The following is a 17604-nucleotide window of genomic DNA, read 5'->3' as shown; positions in this document are numbered from 1 at the left end:
AAAGACTAGCAGGATCAATACAAGATACTTGGGTGTATAGGAGTGCTGTTATTTATGTTAAAAGTAAAGATCACCATCTAGTAGTGTCTAAGGTTAATTTAAAGCTGAAATTTCAAAAGGGTAACTACCTCCCGGAAAGTTATGATGTTGGTAGACACCAGGATGAAAATTTGAGAAAGAACTTCTAGGAACAGTTGAATACTAAACTTGAGAGTTTAAAAGTTGACAATGTGGAAGATGGATGGAATAATTTTAGAAAAACATTTTGTGAAGTTGCTGATGGTGTCTTAGGGAAGAGTGCTAAGACTGCAATTAGGAATATTAGTGAAAAAGCTTTAGGTTTAATAGAAAGTAGAAGGGTTTGTACAAGCATTATCTGAGTGATAGGTCGTATAAAAACAAAGGAATGTAAAGAAAGTGGAGAAAGCATTAAAATATGAACAAAGGAGATGTGAAGGGGAGGCCATGGATAAAATTGTTGAGGATCTGGAAGATGTGGCAAGACGGCATAATAGTAAAATATTATACTGGCATGTTAATAAATTGAAAGAGAGTAATCAATCCGGACTAGTCCCAGTTAAAGATAGAAATGGGGCCACAATTAGTTATAAGGAAAAAGTTAAAGAAAGATGGGTGGAACATTTTGAGAATGTGCTAAACCGAGATACAGTTGCAGGAAAAGATATAAATGAAAATGAAAAAGTTTGTGATACCTTGGATGTGAGGGAAGATTTGTTTAGTGAGGAAGAATTAGCGACAGTACTAAAAGGATTAAAAAATAATAAGGCTCCAGGTGCTGATAGTGTGGAATAAGGTTAGGAATAAGCAACTGAAGATTATGAACATGATTTTTGAAAAAGAGGAAGTACCTAATGATTGTAGGAAAGCCTTAATTAAACCACTGTATAAGAAAGGTGACAAGAGTAAGTGTCGTGATTATCGATGCATTAGTCTGGTCTCTGTAGGTAGCAAATTACTGAGTAATATGATACTTTTTAGACTGAGAGATGCGGTAGAGAAAGTTTTAAGGGAAGAACAGTGCGGTTTTAGAAAAGGTAGAGGACGTGTCGACCAAGTTTTCACTGTTAGGTTAATAATTGAGAAGTCCCTTCGTTGTCAAACAACTTTGGTCCTCAGTTTTATCGATTATGAGCCAGCTTTCGATTCTGTTAATAGAAGAGCGTTAGCAAAGGCCTTATCCTTATATGGTATACCAGAAAAATACATTAAAGTGATTTGTGCTATGTACGAGAATAATACTGCTGCGGTTAAGGTAGGAAATGAGGTTAGCAACTGGTTTTGTATTAAATCAGGAGTTAAGCAGGGTTGTCTTTTATCCCCCTTTATATAGATCACTTTAATGGACTTCGTCTTAATGAGCACAGGAAAGGCAATTGGAGACCACGGAATCAAATGGGGAGGAAAACGCTTCTGAACTTAGATTATGCTGATGATTTAAGCATATTAGATGAAAGTGTGAGCAAAATGAATGAATTTTTAGAGGTTTTGCAAGTTCAGGGTGCTAGAATAGGCTTGAAAATTAATGTCAAGAAGACTAAGTCACTAAGGCTAGGACTAAGTGAAGATGAAAAGGTGACGTTGGGTAACGAAAAGATTGATCAGGTTGGCAGCTTCACTTACCTTGGTAGTATTATTAGTACAGACGGAGCAGTGAAGATGTTAAAAGTAAAATCGCCAAGGCTCAGGGTGTTTTTTTCACAGTTGAAAAAAGTTTGGAAGAATAGAAATATAAATCTGCAAACCAAGATTAGAATATTGGAAGCTACAGTGATGACAGTGGTCAAATATGGCTCTGAAACATGGGCGTTCCGAAAAGCAGATGAAAATTTACCAGATGTTTTCCAGAGAAATTGCCTACGGATTGTTCTGGGTACCCGGCAGACTGACCGTATTTCAAACAGTAGCTTGTACAAAAAATGTGGTTCAATCCCGCTTTCTAGGGCTATAATGAAAGAAAGGTTGAGATGGCTAGGCCACGTTCTGCGGATGAAGGATGACAGATTGCCGAAGATTGTCCCTTTTGGCAAACCGTCTGGGGCTACACGGGAAGCAGGTCGTCCTTGTCAGGGATGGAAGGATGTCATAAATAAAGATTTAAAGGAAATGGGAACTTCCTGGGGAGGTGTAAAGAGGGAGGCCTTGGATAGATTAGGTTGGAGGATGAGCGTGCGTAGCTGTGTTGGCCTCAGGCGGCTTGGTGTTGCAGTGAGTTATTATTATTATTATTAGTAGTAGTAGTAGTAGTAGAACAAACCAGCTCTCTTAAAATTCTGATCGGATGTGTTTCAGGGAATGGTAGGCTTGGATAGGGCGTTGGTTGCCCCACGTTTAGTTTTGACTCTTAAAGGAGGCACTAGAACTTCCGACTTCCGATCAATCGAACCCATCTAATCCAAAGTCTATACGACTACCGGTTCCACAAGAACCTTATTTGCCCCATTCATAGCTTACAACCCTTGCCCTGAGCTCTGATGGGTTGTTTCCACCCTGAAGGCATTGTTATATGCTCTTTGGACTATTGTGAACAGAATGTCTATCGAACAATTTCGATCGGATGCGGTTGACGAAAAGAGGGTGGCAAGAAGGGGTATTGTTGCCCTCCATCACTTTTGACGCTTTATAGGGAGCAAGAACTTTGCATTTTCAATCAATTGAGACTCCTCTAAAGTTCACACGACCACTCCTTTCATAAAAAACTTATATGCTCTAGGGGCATATATTACAACCCTTGCTCCTAGACTCTGGGGGATGTATCAACCCTGAAGGCCTTATTATGTGATCTTTCGACTTTATTTTGAATAAATGGCCATCTCCAATTTCTATTGGATGCATTTAGGGAAAATAGGATGAGACGAGTGGGTAGTGGAGCTCTGATCACTTTGACTTTTAAAAGGGTACTAGAACCTCTGGTTTTCAATCTAATGAGCCCCCTCCGAAACTATATGACCACCTTTTCCATAAAAACCTTATATGCCACAAGGGCATAACTTACAACTCTTGCCCAAAGGACTGGGGGGGGAGTGCAGGAATTGTCATCCTCAATGACTTATCTATTAAACCTTTCAACTACGCTGAACAAAATGGCAATATCAAAATTTTGATTGAATGTGTTTGGGGAAAAGATGGACATGGGGAGTCTGTTTGCCCTTTAATCACTTTGGTTACTGAAAAGAGCACTAGAAATCGCAATTTATAATCGAATGAGCCCCTTTTGTAGTTCTACATGAACTCCTTCTATACAAAGTGCAAAGACCTGTTTTTTTAAATGCATTAATAAAAAAATAATAATACACTGTGCCCACACCGCTCTTTACTTATGCAGTGCATAGCGCAAAGCTTTTCTGAAAAAGTGTATCAATACATCCGAAGTCACATAAACGGCACTCTGTTCTACTCCCAGTTCCAGAACTTGTATGAGGGTATATGGACTACCCCGCAGTTCAATGTTGTAAGTTCTTCTACTTATAAATCCTTTGAAACTTTTAAATAGTAAAAGTGAAGAAAGACTATGCATGAGAACGAAAACGCAACTTCCATCCAACCTTAGGATCAATATTCTCAAAGTGATTGAGGCCAAATAAAAAAAATTTTCTGTTAGCAGATAATAAGGAAAGCTGCGTATAACTTTTACATATAATTATCATAATGTATTTTTATGCGTATAACTATTAGTAAAATTTTACAAAACTAGAACTTTACTGAAAAAATAAAACCGACGTAAACGAAATGATTTTGAACAGAAAAGTCTTTATGTAGTCTGCAGATATATATATATAAATACAAAACCCAATTTTAGGTTTTAACTTCGTTCTTTACTTCAATCACAAGAACCGCTTTTTGTTCTATTTTAAGGTTTCAAAATCATACAGAACAAACCTTACGGAAAGACATTTGTTTAATTGAGGCAAATAAACTAAACAAGTCAATATGTTTCTTTAATTCAATAGGCCATCAAATATTTGTTTTACTTGGTACCAATATTGAATTTCTCTAAAGCTGAATTTCTCTTCTCTACGTCAAAAGGCTCTACAATCTCCATAATTAATCGCTTAGCTTCTTCAATATTGCTACCGGATATTGAAATTACCGACTCACGTTCATCACTTTCTTCTTTTAGAATTTGGATTCGGCAGCCCGATCTATCCTGAAGCTCACGAATCTTGGCGCCACCTCTTCCAATAATTCTGGCAACAAAGCTCGGGTCGATTTTCATTTTTTCACTTGACTCCAAAGAATCCTATAATAGATTTTCATAAAAATCAAAGATAATAACATCTATGTACAGGCGAAGGGAGGGGATGTTTCCACAAAATCTACTCAGGGGAAATATTTGGGACAAACGTAAAATTCAGCAATGCCACAATACATAAAAGTTGAGTGAAATGTATGTAAAATGCAGGCATTCACGACGCGTTCATAGCACCCATGATACATATGGAGAATATCCCCATATGTCTTTTTGCCCTAGATATTGGTATATTTCCTGACTGAATACTCAAAAGAACTTTTTTTAAACGGAATGTTCCAGGTCCTTATGTAATATCAGTCGGGCATCTAACTTTTTTTTTTTTTTTAAGAAAGAAAGCTTCCCAAGCTTTTGATTCTGCACTGGAAGAACATCTTTATATTAAACCAATTTGTTGAGTTTGAAGAAGCTTAATTGTACAATGTTCAATAGGTTACTTAAGTGAAATGTAAACTTTTCTTGAATTTAGCTAAATAAATAGAGAAATGAGAAACAAGCATTCAGATTAAATTTATAATGATGTTTTAAAAATGAAACCGTTACTAAAACACGAAAGACGCCTACAAAAATCCCCGGGGTACAACAATCAAGAGTAGGAGGCAAATGAAAACGTGGTATCAGTGCTAATAAAGGGGGTTATTTCCTGACAAATCTAAAAAACATGGTTTTGTTAGTTAAATCTTTTTTATATTCTAGTCTCGTTTGGAATTGGAAAAACTTAATTCCACTTATTGCGTATTTGTTAACTAAATGCTACTGTTATTTCTGAATTTCTTTTAGTTTTATGTTTTTTTTTATATTTTTGAGTTCCCTTAATTTTCTTTCTTGTAATTTTGCCGCATGCAGTTCTTTGAATTTTACATTTTGAGTTCTCACATTTTTGTATGGATTATTTTTTAAACTATTTATTTTGTTTGCTCTGAGTACAACTTGTGGTATCAGCGGCATAAAGTCCCTAGTCACCACTAGAGTTCAAAATATCGGTGATACATTTTTCACCTGTATGTTTTACTGACCTAAAGTCCACCGTTTTTTGAAGTCCATAGTAAAGAGATTCCGGTGATAACAATTTTTTTCCGACAAAGTCCACCCGCCTAAAGTCCACCATTGTTTTTTTTCAAAAATATCCCTAGTAAAGTCCAAGATACTAGTGATACATTTGTCTCCTGCAAGTTTCACTCACCTACCTTACCTTAGACCTTAGTTCCTCTAGGGCCAGACATGGCACATAGGGCATCAACAAAGCCTGGCAAGACGTCCCGGAGCGGAGAAGCAGCCATGAAGTCCTCCCACTGTGGTTGTAACGACAGCTCAGCACTCCACAAATCTTGGTCGTACTGTCGTCGGAGGGTGTTTCGGTGGCCCTCTTTTTTGCCCACCCTCGAGTTGCCACTCGTAGAGCATTCGGAAGACGGTCTCCTGACATTCGGAGGACATGACCAAGATAGTCCATCTTCTCTGCTTCATTCAGGTCTGACACAACATACGCTCTCTTCATAGAGGGCCATCATTATATGGACTACTTTATTAGGTACTCCATAAAATCTTTTCACTCGCCTAAAGTCCCTTATTTTCTGAAGTTTTAAACCTTTTCTGAGTTTTTTAATATCTATGTTATTTAGAAATCTGTCAGCTTGAGCGCTGTTTTGATCTTGAATACTAATACCTCTTTTTTTTAGAAACCTGTCCCAGGAAACATGTGGTTCAAATTATAGCCGAGCTACGATTTGCTGCAATGAGTTGTTAACGGTAGTCGTAATTTGAATATGTCTATTAACACATGTTGTTTATATTCATACATATAACAGACAAATATAATTTTCATTAGTTCTTACCCCCCATCAAAAACAACAACAAAACCCTTATCTTTATTCATATCCGCTTCTCCGATATTTCTAATAAAAAAAAAAAAAAAAAAGAGCGAACCCCATTATTACTTTCCACACCTTCACCTGAATATCTATTTAGTAATTTAGCGTAGAATAAAAAACATTACAATAATAAATGTATCACTTTTCACTTTTTTTTATAACGTATACTTTTGATATGAAGATATTTAGATTTTTTCTAAGAAAATAAGAAGATATTTAGGAAATTTCAAACTAAAAATGAGACAAGTTATAAACAAAATGAACACTAATTTATTTCAAAGGCATAAGACGTCAGAAATACCAATAGCAATATTTGCCTTTTTATAAGAACAATAATTATTCTGTATCACTTTGATATTTAGAAAAGAAAAATTATTTTTTCAAAATTTGTCGTTTATCCTCATTTCCTTTTTTAAAATTAAGTAACAATGAAGCTTCCGATATTACAATGGACTTGGTGTATAATAGACAAGTACCTAAAAAAAGCCTCTCTTCAGAGACAACGTGCCGTTACTAACAATCAAAAACCTGCGGCAATTTTCCATTCTTGCCAGGCCTGATAAATGTCTTTTTGATGTAACAGCTTTTGAATTGTCAAACTCGAGCTTTCCAGTTAAGATGAAATAATCTGCGCTTACCATTACATTAAGACTAGTAAAGGCAAATATTCTTTGAGATGCTCATACCTAAGCAGCAATGTTCAATGTTAAGGTTTAGTACTCACTCACTCCCTCCTTAACTTTACATACTCAATATCAGCTGCGAGGTTCAAGGTTCTTTTAATATAACCAATATATACAAAATATTAGGTAACTCAAGGCTGAGAGTATAACTCGAATGCAATTGAGCTACCTTTAAGCAACACTAAATCTGCACAAAAATTAAAAGTAAATAGTTCTCTAACCAATCTTGGCAGAAATAAATAAAAAACAAAAACAAACAACAAAAAAACAAATCCCGTGCCGTACGATACCATTTCCATCCTCCGCACACCATTTTGAGACACAATTAAATTTACAACTTAAAACCAAGTGAGTCAAAAGACATCTGGAGGCCTCATGGGCAAACCCCAGAGAGAAACTTGAAAAACTTGAAGAAAAGAACGAGAAACTTACCGCAATATTTAAATTTTGAATATTTTTCTGCGCATCAAAAGGCTCTACAATCTCCATAATTAATCGCTTGGCTTCTTCAATATTGCGACCCGATATTGAGATTACCGAATCCTGTTCATCACTTTCTTCTTTGAGAATTTGGATTCGACAGCCCGATTTATCCTGAAGCTCACGAATCTTGGCGCCACCTCTTCCAATAACTCTGGCAACAAGGCTCGCGTCGATTCTAATTTTTTCACTTGACCCCGAGGAACCCTATAATAAATTTCCATAAAGACAAACAAATATATTGCATCTATGTACACTCTAAGGGAGGGGATTTTCCCACACAAATCTTTTCAGGGGAAATCTTTGCGACAAACGTAAAATTCAGAGATGACACATTAAATAAAAGTTGAATGAAAAGTATGTAAAATGGGGACATTCACGACGTATACATAGCACCAATTATGTTAAGTGAGGAGAACAATCGCTATACCCTTTTCCCCTATATATTCGTCCTGCCTGAAAATTCAAAAGAACTTTTAAAACAAAATCTTCCAGGATATTATGAAAGAATTTATGGAATATCAGCGACGGCTTCTTAAGTATCAAAATTGTAAAAAAACAACAAAAAAACAAAACAAAAACACACTTCATCCTTTGATTCTGCGCGGGTAGAGAATCTATTTTATTGCGAATCTAATCACTTTTCCTGTGCAAATTCTAAAAGTCATCTGAAAAATCCTGTTATCGCCAATACTGGCAAAACACGCAGTTGTTACATTTCAGTTTAAGCCAAAGGTACTCAGACGTCTTTTAAATTGATAGGGTTTCAAAAAACAGCCACATTTGCAGATGCGTACAACCCATAAAAAAATCATATATATATATATATATATATATATATATATACATAATATATATATATATATATATATATATCATACTTTAAAAACACTTATAGAAAAAAACTCCATTTTTGCAATGCAAACTTTAATTATTTAATAATTGAATATTAATGATAAATTTACCAAGTAAAGAACAGTAAATCCTCTTTTTTCACAGTGCTTGCATATACAAAAGTTTGGGTCTAGGCGTTTACCCCCTCCTCAGAAAATACCCCTCGTGGTTGACTGGTCTAAAATCACTTTAGACTTACAAAAAAAGACTAGAGCTCTCAATTTCTGTTGTAATGAGCACCCTCCAAAATTTCTGTGACCATGATTTGGAGGCGAGGACGAGGAAGGGACAGTCTCCCTCCTATACGAAAGTAAAGCAGTTCAAAATAGGGATGAAACCTTTTTATTGACAGTGAACATATATAAAATTTAACTGGATATTTCTAACACATATACAGTGTTCATCATCAGCAGTAAAACTAAAAGACATGAATAAAACCAAACAAAATTTATACCTAATAAACTAATTACATATAGTTTATTGCTCTTATTTTTTTCAATGCAACGGCGGAAGCAGATCTCTTTGACCTTTTCGGTTCCGGTTCATTAGATTTATCTGACATATTATGTGGACAGAGGTCTTAGCTTTTAGGTGAGGTGATATTTACTTTATTTGACCTCAATAAATTATCATAAATTGAATTCAATCCAAATTCACCTGTATCTCTGTTTACGGAATTATTCTTGAATAATTTTTTTTTAATTTCGATTGTTTCCCTGAAAATTTGCTTTAAACCTTGGTCCCTAGAAATCAAAGAAACATTTTCAAACAAAATAAAATGATTTGGATAATTATAGATATGTTCCGAGAGGGCCGACGTGAAAATTTTGTTTGGTTTTATTCATGTCTTTTAGTTTTACAGCTGATGATGAACACTGTATATGTGTTCGAAATATCCAGTTAAATTTTATATCTATTCACTGTCAATAAAAAGGTTTTATCCCTATTTTGAACTGTTTTACTTTCGTCACGGAAAGGCAGTGTGGTCTTCGAAGTTATCTCCCTCTTATACGGAATAAATTCCGCTCAGTGTAGAGTTTAATGTTATTTTTTACTTTCGTAATAACCGGGTACACGATCAATTTAAAATTTTTGATGCGTGTTTAAAAGTCTGATTTTTTTACCCTCCCCCAAAAATAAAAGTCCTGTTTACGGCCCTGGGGATTATACATCATTAGTTCCTCCGCCCTCCCTTAGTCTCTCCCTTAGAACTCATTCTGTATTTATCTGAAGGCTCAATGAGAGCTTGCTCCTTACTTTAAGTTAAATTTTTTTTTTATTTTACTTTATCAAACAGTTCGTGGTAACGAACTATAGTAAGGAGCGACCCGGCTCAATGGTAAACATAACTCTAAAAAAGGGAATTTTGATACCAATAGTTGCATCAAAAGAATCGCATTTTAATGCTGAATTCAAATATATAAGTTTCATCAAGATTAGTTTTACCTATCAAAAGTTACGAGACTGAGAAAATTTGCCTCATTTTTGAAAATAGGGGGAAACACCCCCTAAGATCATACAATCTTAACGAAAACCACACCATCAGATTCAGAGTATTAGAGAACCTTATTGTAGAAGTTTCAAGCTCCTATCTATAAAAACGTGGAATTTCGCATTTTTGCCAAAATACAGATCACGGATGCGTGTTTATTTGTTTGTTTTTTTTCCCCAGGGGTGATCGTATCGACCCAGTGGTCCTAGAATCTTGCGAAAGGGCTTATTCTAACGGAAATGAAAAGTTCTAGTGCCCTTTTCAAGTGACCAAAAAATTGGAGGGTACCTAGGCCCCCTCCCACGCCAATTATTTTTCCGAAGTCACCGGATCAAAATTCTGAGATAGCCATTTTATTCACCGTAGTCGAAAAACCTTATAACTATGTCTTTGGGTGCGACTTACTCCCCCACAGTCCCCTGTGGATTTTCTAACATCATAAAAAAAAATGAATAATTAATATGAAAAAGGTTTCTTTAACTGAAAGTAAGGAGAAGCATTAAAACTTAAAACGAACAGAAATTATAACGCATATGATGGGCTCACCTCCTCCTAATACCCCGCTCTTTACGCTAAAGTATTTTTAGTAATTTCAACTATTTGTTCTACGGCTTTTGTGATTCAGCGGTCATTCTTAAGGAATTGGGACAAAATTTAAGCTTTATTGTAAAGAGCGAGGTACTAGAGAGGGGGTGAACCCCTTCATATACGTAATAAAAACATGAGAATACAAAAGTTCGTTACGTAAGCTAATTCGTAAGTTACGTATATCTTTTACTAACAAAAATATTCGTAAAAAATTAAAAGTTCTAGTTGCCTCTTTAAGTAACCAAGAAATCGGAGGGCAACTAGGCCTCCTCCCCCGCTCTTTTTTCTCAAAATCATTCGATCACAACTCTGAGAAAGCCAATTAGCCAAAAAAATAAATATGTAAATTTCGTTTTAATTATTCATCTAAGGAGAGCCAAAATCAAAACATGCATTGATTCAAAAACGTTCAGAAATTAAATAAAAAAAAACAAGTTTTTTTTAACTGAAAGTAAGGAGCGACATTAAAACTTAAAACGAACAGAAATTACTTCGTATATGAAAGAGAATACTTCCTCATCAACGTCCCCCTCTTTACGCTAAAGTTTTTTACTGTTTTAAAAAGAAGAGTTGAGAGAGTCAAACTTTAGCGTAAAGAGTGGGGCGTTGATGAGGAAGCAACCCCTTTCATATACGAAGTAATTTCTGTTCGTTTTAAGTTTTAATGTCGCTCCTTACTTTCAGTTAAAAAAAACTTGTTTTTTATTTAATTTATCTGAAGGCTCAATGAGAGCTGGGATATTTTGGCATTAAAATGCAAACTTTGAGGTATCTCCCTCCCTCAGTAACTACAAAACTATCAGAAAGCCCCATTGTAGAAGTTTAAGTGCCTTTATTTTTTGTAATTTGTCCATTGTTTAGGGACAATCATCCTATATTGAGAAACATGCGGTCATTTTCCATGGAAGATTTTTCTACGGGAGGCGGGGATTATCTGGAAGAATTTTCTAAGTGAATAAACTTTTTCGGAAGAATTACCCTGAATTCTTCAACACAATTCGATTAATTTATCTTTCTTCCTCTTTGCATGCACAATTTTAAATATGGAGAGAATGTTACGGCGGAATTCTCCAGGGGAAATTCCCAGCGGGAATCAAATTCTCTGGGAAGATTTTTCCTTGGAAAAATGTGGTTAGTGTCCACAAAGATGCTGCAAGGTGACAACTCCCTTCTTATTGCACAAAAATGTTTCTGACATTTATTTTAATTCATCCCTGCTACTCTCGCTCTGCCTCAGAACCAATAATAAAGGCGTAGACTGTATGCATATGTGGTTACTACGAAGAATTAGACAAGAAGTCCCAAAAAATCATTTAGTTTTCATCTGAAGGCTCAGTGAGGCTTAGAAAATTAGGCAACTGATACGTTCACTTTTTGGTATCTTAACCAAAGCTACCTATGGTAGCTTACTATATCCCTGCATTATGAAGCAAATAACCAGATAAAGGATTAAAAAAAACGCTAGAAACATTTGTGCAATAAGAAGGGAGATTTTACCTTGTAGCACCCTTCTGGACATTACCTACATTTTACCACGAAAAAATTTTGTTAGACAACTTGATTCCCGTTGAAAGAAAATTCTTCCCCGAAAAAATTTTCCCCATGGGAAATTCCCCTAGATAATGGTCCCTCTCCCTGCAGAAAAAAACGCTAAAAATGTCCGTGTGTTTTTAGTAGCAAGTAGTATCTGTAAGCAATGGAGAAATTAAAAGACTTGAGAAGGGCAAATCAACTTCTATAATTGGATTCTCTGATCGTTTTGTAGTAAGGGAGGGAGGGATATACCACAATGGGCGCATTTTAATGCCAAAACAACCAAGCTCTAAGTGAAGTATCAGCCAAATACATAATTAGTTCTAAGGGAGAGATAAGGGAGGGTGGAGGTAAAAATTGATATAGAACCCTCAAGGGCTGTAACCAAGACTTTTGCTCAAAGGGGTTGAATTTTTCAGGGGGGAAGGGTAAAAATCTTTAAAAACTCATCAAAAATGTAAAATTGATATTTACTTCCATATGATTTCTGGGAATATTTCTAGTCTGCGCTGCTATTATGGAAGTAAAGAGTAACATTAAACCTTAAAATGAACAGAATTTATTCTTTTTTTAAAGAAGACTGCCCCTTCCTTAAACACACCTCCCCTTCATGGCCACATAAATTTTGGAGGGTGTTCATTAGACCAGAAAATGAGAGTTCTAGTACTTTTATAAGTTGAAAGTGATTTGAACCAACCAGCTACAGGGGGAGGGGGAGATTACCCAAGAGAGTATTTTCCGGGAGGGGGGGGGGTAAACGTCGGCTCTCAGAGGTTTATGGGTTCTTATTGTATTTATTGAAAACCGGATGGATGCAAAAGGGATGGGTGCAACCAGGGCAACTGTCCCAGGTACCTCAGCTGAGGTGGGGGTGGCTGCCCACTTTGATAAAAATTTTAACTTTGGCTCAACTTTTCTGCTTATATTTGAGTATGGAGGGGGTGCTTTATTTCACCAGGCATCACCAACCCTGGCAATCACCAACACGGCTCCCAAAGGTTTATGGGTTCTTATTGTATATATTCAAAACCATTCAAAAGGGATGTGTACAACGAGGGCAACTACCCCTGGCAACTCAGGTGAGGTGGGGGCCGCTGCCCACTTTGATACAATTTTTAACCTTGATTCAACTTTCATGCTTATATTTGAGCATGGAGGGGGCGTTCCAATTCACCAGACATCACCAATCCTGGTAATGGCTCTGTATCTATTGATACAATGCAATCATGGTTGCAGCTGTTGCTCCAACCTTGTAAAGAGCGAACCACAGTCTATAGCAATTAAAAGTTAAAAAAATGCATTTACAAAAAAAAAACTATCTGGTGAAAATGGTAACTATTATTTCGGTTCGTCTTAAAAATAAAAGTTTATTGCGAAAAGAAATTTATGAAGATTTCGAAAAGAAGTATATAACCCCTCGAAAAAGGCTTTCGATTAAAATTAAAAGTGTGCCATTTGAAATCATTAGGATTGGAAACTTCAACAGGGAAATCACAGTCTCTCACTACAAACAACAAGAAAAATTACTTTTTTACATGGGTAGCACTGATCTGCCTCCCGTTTTTTTCCAGTAGGGCTAGAGAGTGACCAAAACACCATAGATATGTGTAATAGCTCATTCAAACGGAAATTCAATTTTCTAGTGCCCTTTTTAAGTGACCAAACGCCTTTAATGTGTCTAGAAACACTGAAACAATTTTAAATGTTATTTCTGTTGCAGTAAGGAAGTGGATAGCATCCTCAGTAAAATAACCTAAACGAAAAACAAACTGATTTTAAAAAAATCCATTCTTACTAAAAAAAACTATCCACTCTCACAAATATTAATTTCTCTACCACTCTTGAAAATTGCAAATAATAATACACACGGTTAAGATACATCTGATTTATTAAAAATATTTGGTTATTTAAGAAACTTGGGTTTAATTTTGATAAATAAGAACATACAGGGTTAATATACATCTGATCTTTTAAAGAATGTTTGATCATTTAAGAAACTTGAGTTTTAGTTTTGATACATAAGAACAAACACGGTTAAGATACATCTGATTTTATCATAAATTATCTGCTCATTTAAGAGACTTGGGTTTTAGATTTGATAAATAAGAACACAAACGGTTAAGGTACATCTGATTTATTAAAAATATTTGGTCAGTTAAGAAACTTTGATTATAGTTTTGATAAACAAGAAAACACACACGGTTAAGATACAGCTGATTTATTAAAAATATTTGATCAGTTAAGAAACTTGGGTTTTAGTTTTGACAAATAAGAGCACACACGTTTAAAATATATCTGATTTATTAAAAACATTTGATCATTTAAGAAACTTGGGTTTTAGTTTGGACAAAGAAGAATACACAAGGTTAAGATACATCTGATTTATTAAAAATATTCGATCATGTAAGAAACTTGGGTTTTAGTTTTGACAAATAAGAACACAAACGGTTAAGATACATCTGATTTATTAAAAATATTTGGTCAGTTAAGAAACTTGGGTTTTAGTGATGACAAATAAGAGCACACACATTCAAAATATATCTGATTTATTAAAAACATTTGATCATTTAATAAAATTGGGTTTTAGTTTGGACAGAGAAGAAAATACACTGTTAAGATAGATCTGATTTATTAAAAATATTTGATCATTTAAGAAACTTGGGTTTTAGTTTTGAAAAATACACACGATTAAGATACATCCCATTTATTAAAATATTTGATCATTTGAGATGCTTGGCTTTTAGTTTTGACCTATGAGAACACACAAGGTTAAGATACATCTTATTTATTAAAAATATTTGATCATGTATGAAACTTGAGTTTTAATTTTGACAAATAAGAATACATGATTAAGATGCATCTGAATTATTACAAAAGTTTAGTCATTTATGAAACTTGGATTTTAGTCTTGACAAGTAATAATACAAACGGCTAATATGTACTTAATATATTTAAGATATTTGATCATTCAAGAAACTAGGGTTTTAGTTTGATACTTAAGAACAAACACGGTTAAGATACATCTGATTTTATCATAAATATTTGTTCATTAAAGAAACTTGGGTTTTAGTTTTGATAAATAAGAACACATGGTTAAAATACATCTGATTTATTAAAAAATATTTGACCATTTAAGAAGAGTTTGGACAAATAAGAACACACACTTTTAAGATAGATCTGATTTATTAAAAATATTTGATCATTTAAGAAGAGTTTGGACAAATAAGAACACACACTTTTAAGATAGATCTAATTTATTAAAAATGTCTGATCATTTAAGAAACTTGGGTTTTAGTTTTGACTAAATTAAGATTTATCTTTAGTTTTAAGATAAATTAATTATACGATTAAGATACATCTGATTTATTAGAAATATTTGATCATTTGAGAAACTTGGGTTTTACTTCGGAAAAATAAGAATACAAACGGTTAAGATACATCTGATTTACTAGAAATATTTGATCATTTGAGAAACTTGAGTTTTACTTTTGAAAAATAAGAACACACTTGGATAAGATACATCTGATTTATTAAAAATATTTGATCATGTAAGAAACTTGGGAATTAATTTTGACAAATAAGAATACATACTTTTAAGATACATCGGATTTATTAAGATTTGAGAAACTTGAGTTTTACTTTTGAAAAATAAGAACACACACGGATAAAACATATGACTTGTTAGAAATATTTGACCATTCGAGAAACTTGGGTTTTACTTTTGAAAAATAAGAACACACGGGGTTAATATACATCTGATCTATTAAAAAGTATTTGATCATTTAAGAAAGTTGGATTTTAGTTTTGGCATATAAAAATACACACGGTTAAGATACATCTGAATTATTAAAAATATTTGATTATTTAGAAAAGGGATCTTAATAGTATACATATAAAACAATTTTTCTAAATCAGCTCTAGAATTAGTGGCATGGTAAAGGAGCGAGTTCTCCTCGATAAAGGATCGAGTTAAGCTGCATCTGATCCATAATTTCTACTAGGGAATTTTCTACTCTTAATTTTTTTAAATTCCTTAGACAAATTACTAACAGTGGTTACCTCTGATTTCGATCTGCTTGCAATACAACATCTTGAAAATACAACATTATTAGCAAAAAATAGATCGCACCCCTTTTATTTTAAACCTTCTTCATATCGTTGCTTCATGCCTGAAGGTTGCATGGAGAGGTCGTATGTCTCAAGGTTGAGGAAGGTTGTGACACTGAACATACAATGTCCTACTGATTCTCTCTTTGAGAAAAGATTGGCAAATAGTTTTTGCAAATATTACAGAAACATGAAAATGTAAGAACCGACCTTCAGACATTTTTGCTAGTTCCTGCTATTTTTGCTAAATCAGGCATTTTGACTATTTCCATCACCAGTATAGTTAAGTTTTCAATTAGCTGATTCGTTTGCATTAGCTAGTATTAGCTAATACTTGCCAGTATTAGCCAGCTATCATATATATATTTATCCAATTTCAATAAAAGATATTTTCATATAGCTAACATACACATTCTCATTTGCAGCTGGCAATACTCAAGCTTCTATGATAGTAAAATCATCTGCATATCGATTTAGTCAAAGGTAAAATACGAAAATACAAATTTTGATCAAGTTTCAAGTGCTTTATCCAAATATAAACATAAATGAAAGCTTATTTACAGGAGTTCGTGAGCTTTAGTGTTTAGAGGCACTACAATTTGGAATGAAACACATACCCAACACATACCATAAACATATACATACAAAACACATACCGTAGGAGATCGTCTTTGGCGATAAGAATTCTTGAAATGATTTGAACCAGAGTTTTGACCATCCCAACAAGGACTCGGTTCACCCCAATTACTACCATTAGATTCAATAGAAAACCCACTGGCTTGTTTCTGGCCAAACCGTTCCCTCTGGTGGCCAGTTGAGTTGGTAACTTCTTCGATGAGCCTTTTTGCTTCAGAGATATCACCGCCTGATAAACTTATGACCACCGTTTCCCCAGAGCTTTGGTCTTTTAAAATCTTGATTCGACATCCGGAGCTTTCTTCCAACTCTTTAATTTTTGAGCCACCACGCCCAATTATTCGCGCGACCATGCTGGATGCTACTTCAATATTTTCTCCATCATTGCTACCTTTAAGATTTAAATACTAATAGTAATAAAGAATACCAATTAAAATTTTTAAAAGCTTAAACTAATGTTGGTCTAATTTTAATTTCAAAAAAAAAACCATCAACAATATCAATTAAAACTGAGTCATCGGCCGATTACAAAATAAACTGTAACAAACAGGAAACGTTTATGGGTTTACGTCTTCCATTCAGAGTCATTCTTACGAATGAATAATTATTTATTATACAACGAGCTTTATCTCTAAACATTTCGATCACCACGAAACGTTTAAACATTTTTCGTATTTTATATTTTTATCCATTATATTTTTAGATAGACCGACAAGAATTATACATGTAGATGGCAAAGTACATTCTAAACACTATCAGGTTTCTTTTTTCACGTCACGGCCAGATTGTGAACTACAATTGTAGAGGCCTCGCATTCTGCTTGAGGTAACTGACTAAATCTGAGTAATTTATTTTAAAAAGATAGCTTGTAGCTCTTTTTTCTTAAAAAAAGATCAATCTGAGTTGAACCAAGGCTAGAAAACAAAAAGCCACGGAGAATGGAGAGCCATTGGAAAGCCAGAGTTCATTTTTGTTCTCCAATTTTACAGATTTGAAACTTTATGAGCCCAGTGTTTCTAATGCGCACTACGTACAGCTCCAATACCCGAGAGG

General features: G+C 34.4%; 1 protein-coding gene across 7 annotated transcripts in view; it reads right to left on the bottom strand.

Moving 5' to 3' along the window:
- Positions 1-17604, bottom strand: part of LOC136033103 (far upstream element-binding protein 1-like) — a 56603-nt gene that overhangs the window by 13484 nt on the left and 25515 nt on the right. For 5 of the 7 annotated variants that reach the window (XM_065713718.1, XM_065713720.1, XM_065713719.1 and 2 more), the window contains exons 3-5: positions 16572-16942; positions 7254-7508; positions 3899-4258 (exon numbers count right to left, since the gene is read on the bottom strand). In XM_065713718.1, coding sequence (XP_065569790.1) covers positions 3986-4258; positions 7254-7508; positions 16572-16942 — 899 coding nt within the window. In that variant the 3' untranslated portion in view covers positions 3899-3985. Of the gene's footprint in view, positions 1-3898; positions 4259-7253; positions 7509-16571; positions 16943-17604 lie in introns of those variants that run through there. The other 2 variants (XR_010618851.1, XM_065713723.1) reach the window with 1 other exon arrangement.

The sequence above is a fragment of the Artemia franciscana genome, chromosome 11, assembly GCF_032884065.1.
Source record: "Artemia franciscana chromosome 11, ASM3288406v1, whole genome shotgun sequence".
In the NCBI taxonomy this organism is placed as follows: Eukaryota; Metazoa; Arthropoda; class Branchiopoda; order Anostraca; family Artemiidae; genus Artemia; species Artemia franciscana.
Note: the sequence above shows the minus strand (reverse complement) of the source record. Positions and strands in the feature narration are given on the sequence as shown.